Raw genomic sequence first — 6,832 nt, 5'->3', positions numbered from 1 at the left:
AGGCACCGCTCGAACCATGTGTTCGTGGCAACAGGCATCGATCTAGCCGCACCGCTGAGGCTAGTGATGAGGCTCGTTCTATAAAAGAGCGTACGCAGGTGGAACAGGCTAGGATGGCCTCGATAGTGGATGAAGAGATACATTAGAGGAGGGTGCAAGAGTTAGCTCCAATTGACGAAATAGAGAACAAACTTCTTCTGGCACGACACCGAGCAGAAGACTATGTCGAACGCATGCTCTTCCCCAAAGTCTTGATGCTTTCCATTTTACATAGACTGACTCTGACCATCAACGTATAACTCCACCCCAACTACAGGAGGACCAGACCATATTAGGTTTTTCGTATGCAGTCTTACCTTGTTGACGACTAGTTTTCCTGTTGTCCATAGTTTTTCTCACTTGTTTACTACTTATACTAATAACATTTGCATTTTGAATTGTTAGCATTGAATCTAACTCCTTAGCTCTTCGAAAGTGTTAATTAGTGCAAGAACAACACTTAAAATTCTATATTTTGTAAGTTATTGGATGTAATCTTTATATTGGACCTAGTCATGTTGGTGTACTTACATAAAATCCGAGTCTTGTTATTTTCTTACGGGATCAGTATATCATTGGATATTAGTTAGTATTTCATGAAGTGAACTAATAATATAGGTGATCTTCAGGTTGCAATTATCATCTTCAAATTGTTGGTAAACTTATCCTTAATTATCATTAGTCTATTTAAGAATGATGAATTCAATTTAGTTATTCTTTAGAAAGTTAAATGTATAAGCTGAAGTGTCTGGTGATCATAGTAAATTGAGGGTTCTTATTTGGTAGAAGAGCAGAATGACAACTTTTGAGTGCACAAAATTTGCAGGAGGACCAGACCATATTAGGTTTGGTGTGTATGTCCATGTCAACTTTCCTTTGGGTAAAGTTTCTTCAAGACCTGGATCCTTTGTGGTGGGAAGTGGTTTTTTTGAAGCTATAATCAGTGGAAGAGAGGGTCATGCCGCCATTCCACAACATTCGATAGATCCAATTCTGGCAGCATCAAATGTAATTGTCAGCTTACAACATCTTGTTTCCCGAGAGGCTGATCATTTGGATTCTTAATTGTCAGCAAACATCTTTTTTCTCGAGAGGCTGATTCTCTGGATTCTCAAGTATATTTTTACCCATGGGATAAGCCTCGCTGACCACGAGAAAATTCTAAGTGGGTTTTGTTATCAAACACTATGTTGTATAATATACTGGCTCCTAGTCAGTATTAACTCATTGTTGCGTCTGAACCACCCATAAAAAATTCAGAGAAATTTTCATGATATCGTCGGCAAAATAACTGTGAATTGCAAACAAGACTCAATTACTATGTGCTTGAGTGAAGAAAGAAGTGAGTTTTGTCCTTGCTTTGTACCTGTAAAATATGATATAAATCTTAAGCATTTCCAATGAGCCTATGGTCTCCAAAAGAGGCAATAAGACCTTTTTGTTTGCTGACACTAAATATTCACTCATGCAGATTTTGAAAACTTGAATATCCCTCTGTCTGGTGGCTCTGCCCTTGCTCAACAGTAGCGAAACCAGTTTAATAGAGATGAGAGGCGAGTTCTATGCTACACAACTTCCTGATCCAAACTATCACTGTCGTGAGGTAAAAGCAATTTCCATTTAATGGTTTTTTAAAACTTTTTGGTTTTGTTGTTTGTTAGTTGTGCCTCAACTTACTTAATATCTTTTTTGGAAAAACCTGAACTAATTATTTTCCGTTGCAAATTACCAGGATTCCACGCTTCCTCCTCCTGACAACATTTTACAAGCACTATTAATTAGTAAGTTTTATGAATATGCAGTTCATGTTTGTGGTGATCTAATATTTTCTCTCATCACATTTGTCACCGCAAGCAAGGTTACTATCATGAGAATTATGAACGTATGTATGAACTACATATATTTCGCTTTAATGTATATAATCTTGTTTGTTTCATTTTACTGTGTCAGATGAGTAGCCGGATATGGTGGATAATAGATGGCCCCCGGCTGTAAAACATGATTTTAAGGAATCTTTTTATGAAATTACACTAAAGATGATAGTCCACGATTCCTCCAATGATCTTGTGCACATTCGTCGTAGACCCTCTTTCCGCAGTCAATATCAGCTCATCAGGATTCTTTATTATTATTACCTCTGCTTCTGTTGGAATAAGATTCATTTTGGAAATATGAAGAACTTCATTGGGATGTGGAATACGCGACGGACCATTCTGTACATCCGTCGTTTCTATTACAAAGTAAGTTTTAACCCATCCAAACATTGGAAGTGTTTCACAGACCTTAGATCAATATATGAACCGTCGATGGGGCCCGTCAACTTTACAATATAGCCAGTGATTTTTTTTTCTTTTTTTCTCGTTGTGTGCTTAATGTCCTACAATTTTTTCAAGTGTGTCGTTAAGCTATTTTGGTACTAACAAATGCTCCATAGGTACCATGGCTCAAAAGAAACAAGTGGTCTACTCCAAAAGGGGCAAATCCAAGTCGGTCTCCCCGTCTTATCCGTTGATTGATGAAGACACTGACACTGAGAAGGACCTAGCCTACGTTCCTCCGTGCACAAGAACACCGGGCCGCATCCCGAGCTACTAGGGTTTCCCTTCGGAAGGTGAACGCCGACGTAGTCACTGCCTCCCAGTTTGATAACAAGCGCACACTGATTGGCTCACCTATTGGGCTGCCTCCAGTTCATAAGGTGGATCCAAATCGATCAATTTTCAAGGTCAAACGAGCCCTGGATCAGGCATACCATCTATTTTGTCAATTTTCGTGTGCTGTATTTCACGATTTCTTTTGGTGATCCGGATTTTTGAGGTCTAAAATGTCAAAATTTTTCCTTGACGTCTGTTAAGACCTTAGTTATAGAGATGGTTGGCCCTGACGGCCAAAGTGGCCCATTTTCTTGGTCAAACAAGTCCCGGAGCAGGCATACCCCATATTTTACCGATTTTTGTGTGTTATAGTTCATCATCGTTTTTTTTAATCTGGATTTCCAAATACCGATATTTTTCCTAGATGTCCGTTAAGACCTTAGTTATGGAGTCGGTCGGCCTTGACGGCCAAACCTATTTTGCCGATTTTTGTGTGCTATAGTTAGTCATTTTTTTTGCTGATCCAGATTTCTGATGTTCAAAATGCTAAAATATTACCAGCATCTGGTGGGAATCCAATTATACACACTAGATGCTAGTAACCTAGAATCCCCTGTTGTGGAAATGGCTGAGCAAATGAGAAATCTACAAGATCATATAGATCAACATATTCTTTTATAAAAGACGAAAGTATCAAGATATGGGTAAATACATTATTAAGTTCATATTAAAGATACCAAAAACTGATGGACTGATCAGAATCAGCTTCCATCATCTGGTAGGAATTCAACATCCATTCTGACTTTTTCCTTTCAAGTTTTCTATCATAGACAGACTCATCATCATACCCGCGAGTACTTCTCCTATTAGAAATCAAAGAGAGCCCACAGAGAATCAGACCTCGCCTTAAATATCCACTAAAACCGTCCACCATGAACCAACGTCAGAGGCAGATACGCAAGTAGACAAAACTTCAATTGCACAAGGTGTAGTTGAGATTTGAAACACATCACACAGAGTGGAGGTAGGACTAGCAGAGAAGGAATGGGCCGAGCAGGTTGCTTCCCTACAGGAACATGGAACTGGAGCAGCAGAAACTGTAGTTGCTTGTTGAAGCAACTGCTCTTTTAATTCTTCGAGTTTTGCCTCTAATTCATCCTGCAACAACAACATGCCAGAATTAGCAGAAACACATACACATTTTACGTGATAAAATATTGCTTAATATAGACAACATAAAAGCTGGTAAAATCAGGTTTAGTCTAAAAAATTCAAATAGATAACAATAAATGAACAAACTTCAGAGGAAAATACTCAAGTAGACAAACCTTCAATTGCACAGGGTGTAGTTGAGATGTGCAACACAAGACATTTTGACTTGATACACTTTCCATTCGAAATTTGAAGCACATAAGACAGAGAAAATGATAACAAAATTACCATACATTAAATGCACTTCTTCCAAACACTATCTTGATTGGAATCAACTCAAAAAATAATGAATTTAACAAGGATGCATGATAAATGTCCATCAAGTTCGGGTACTTTTGAAGAACATCACATAAAATGTCAAGAAATTTACACTGAACAAAAAAATCGTAATCTTTAGATAGAGACAAATTTAGGAAATATTGACTTGTCAAATATCAGCATAAGTCATAAGTTCACATGCAAAGAACAATTTGTGGATAAAAACCTTTTGCTTATGCTTTCCTTGTCCCAAAGGAACAAGTAAATGATAATACTTTTCGAAGGTAAATTATTCATTTCAACTTCCTTATGTTGTCCTGAACCTAAATGTTTTGGCCTAGTAGTCAATAAAGTGCAATGATAGATACGAAAACTCGGGTTTAAATTTCATTCGAGGAAAATAAAATACTAATCATATAATTTTATGTAACTCCAGGTATTCAAAAATTTACCCCCATCAAACAGGGATACACCAAACAACTTGAACAGTGTAATTAACAAACATGTTTGGTCTCAATACCAAGGAAAACATCAAAAAGGAAACCAAAATAGTCGTTGTCTTGCATGTCATCAACAAAATGGAGTCAAGCTAAGTCAAATTGCACAAATGGATGGAACAACATGAATTAAGTTCTGCTGATTCATGTTACTCCCAAATCGTCTATGACTAAGCCATCAAACAAACACTGTTTTTTAACTTGATACACTTTCAGTTCGAAAGTTAAAGCACATAAGACATAGAGAAACTGATAACAAAGGTACTATACATGAAATGCCCTAACCTAAATGGCCCTTTTGTTTAACGGCGGCAACAGAGGTTTCGATGGAAGGACGAACTGTCAGTATTTTGGATATTTTGAATTTAAGAATTTTTCTTAATATATTCGATGGATAGATGAACAGTCGATATATTAAAAATTTTGAATTTCGCGTTATTTTTTTATAAAATATTACTTATATTTTTAATAATAACATTTTATACCGATTGACCATAAATATTTGAGATATGTTTGATTAGCCAGTTGGCCCTAACGGCCTAACAGGCCCAATTTTGTGTGTTATTGTTCACAATTATTTTTGCTGATCCAGATTTTAGACGTCTAAAATGCCAAAATTATTCTTAGACTCCCGTTAATACCTTAATTATGGAGTCGATTGTCCCTGACGACCAAACAGGCCCATTATCGAGGTCAAACGAGCCCCGGAATAGGAACACCTTCAATTTTATCGATTTTCATGTACTATAGTTTACCATCTTTTTTGGTGATCCGAATTTCCAACGTCTAATATGTCAAAACATTTCCTAGATGTCCGTTAAGACCTTAGTTATGAAGTTGGTTGGCCCTGACGGCCAAACCGGCCTATTTCTAGGTCAAACGATCCTCGGAGCAGGAATACCCCTATTTTGCTGATTTTCGTGTGCTATAGTTCACTATCTTTTTTGGTGATTCAAATTCCCAACGATAAAATATCAAAAATTTTCCTAGAAACCCATTAAGACCTTAGTTATGCATTTTTTTATATTATAAAAGATTACTTAAATTTTTAATAATAACATTTTATACCCATTGACCATGAATTTTCGAGATATATTTATTAGCCTGTTGGCCCTGACGGCCAAACAGACCCATTTTTATGTGCTATAGTTCACCATCTTTTTTGGTGATCCTTATTTTGGACCTCTAAAATGCCAAAATTATTCTTAGACATCCGGTTAATACCTTAGCTATGGAGCCAGTTGACCCTCATGGTCAAATGAGCCCCGCAATAAGCACACCCCCTATTTTGCCAATTTTCATGTTTTATAATGCACCATCTTTTTTGGTGATCTGGACTTCCAACGTCTAAAATGCAAAAAAATTTCCTAAACGTCCGTTAAGACCTTAGTTATGGAGTCGGTTGGCCCAAACAGCCAAACCGACTCATTTTCAAGGTCAAACAATTCCCGGAGCAGGAATACCCACTATTTTGCCTATTTTCGTATGCTATATTTCACCATCTTTTTGGTGATCCAAATTTTTAAGTCTAAAATACCAAAAATTTTCCTAGACGCCCGTTAAGACCTTAGTGATAGAGTCGGTTGGCCCAAACGGCCTAGCCGACCCATTTTAAAGGTCAATTGAGCTCGGAGCAGGAATATCCCATATTTTTCCAATTTTCGTGTGATATAGTTCACCATCTTTTTTGCTTATCCACATTTTCGACATCCAAAATGCTGAAAACTTTCCTAGACGTTCATTAAGACCTGTAACGACCTGTTTAGTTATTTTGAGCAGCAGATTTTATTTCTGGAAAAATTGGCTGAGTCGACGGATCCCACGACGGACCGTCATGGGCACGACGGACCGTCGAGGGGGTCTCGTTCCAAAACACTTAGAATTTAGAAATTTGGGTACTGAGATCGACTCTCTGAACTTCACGATGAAATGGCAGGACGGACCGTTGAGGGCTCGACGGACCGTCACAAATCCTTCCACAGAATTAACTCTCTGAACTTTGCGACGGACCTGCAGGACGGACCGTCACAGCCATGACGGACCGTCCTAGGTTGCGTAACCTAGGCTGGGTCGGATTTCTATTAAAAGTTTTTAAGGGGCGTTTTGGACTATTCCTGCTATAATTATAAATTTAGTGGGTTAATGTTAATAATTTAACTACTTGGGGGTTAAAAGAGCTAACCTTGAAATAAATAATGGGTTAATTCATCATCTTTTATACTTAATTATATG

The 6,832-nt window shown here is 37.6% G+C and overlaps 1 protein-coding gene across 1 annotated transcript in view; it reads right to left on the bottom strand.

Moving 5' to 3' along the window:
* Positions 1-3,435: 3,435 nt before the first annotated feature.
* Positions 3,436-6,832, bottom strand: part of LOC114078308 — a 14,728-nt gene continuing 11,331 nt past the window's right edge. The window contains exon 2 of the mRNA XM_027918918.1: positions 3,436-3,791. Within this exon, the coding sequence (XP_027774719.1) occupies positions 3,540-3,791 (252 nt within the window). The 3' untranslated portion in view covers positions 3,436-3,539. The remainder of the gene's footprint in view (positions 3,792-6,832) is intronic.

The sequence above is a fragment of the Solanum pennellii genome, chromosome 8 (assembly GCF_001406875.1).
Source record: "Solanum pennellii chromosome 8, SPENNV200".
Taxonomy (NCBI): Eukaryota; Viridiplantae; Streptophyta; class Magnoliopsida; order Solanales; family Solanaceae; genus Solanum; species Solanum pennellii.
Note: the sequence above shows the minus strand (reverse complement) of the source record. Positions and strands in the feature narration are given on the sequence as shown.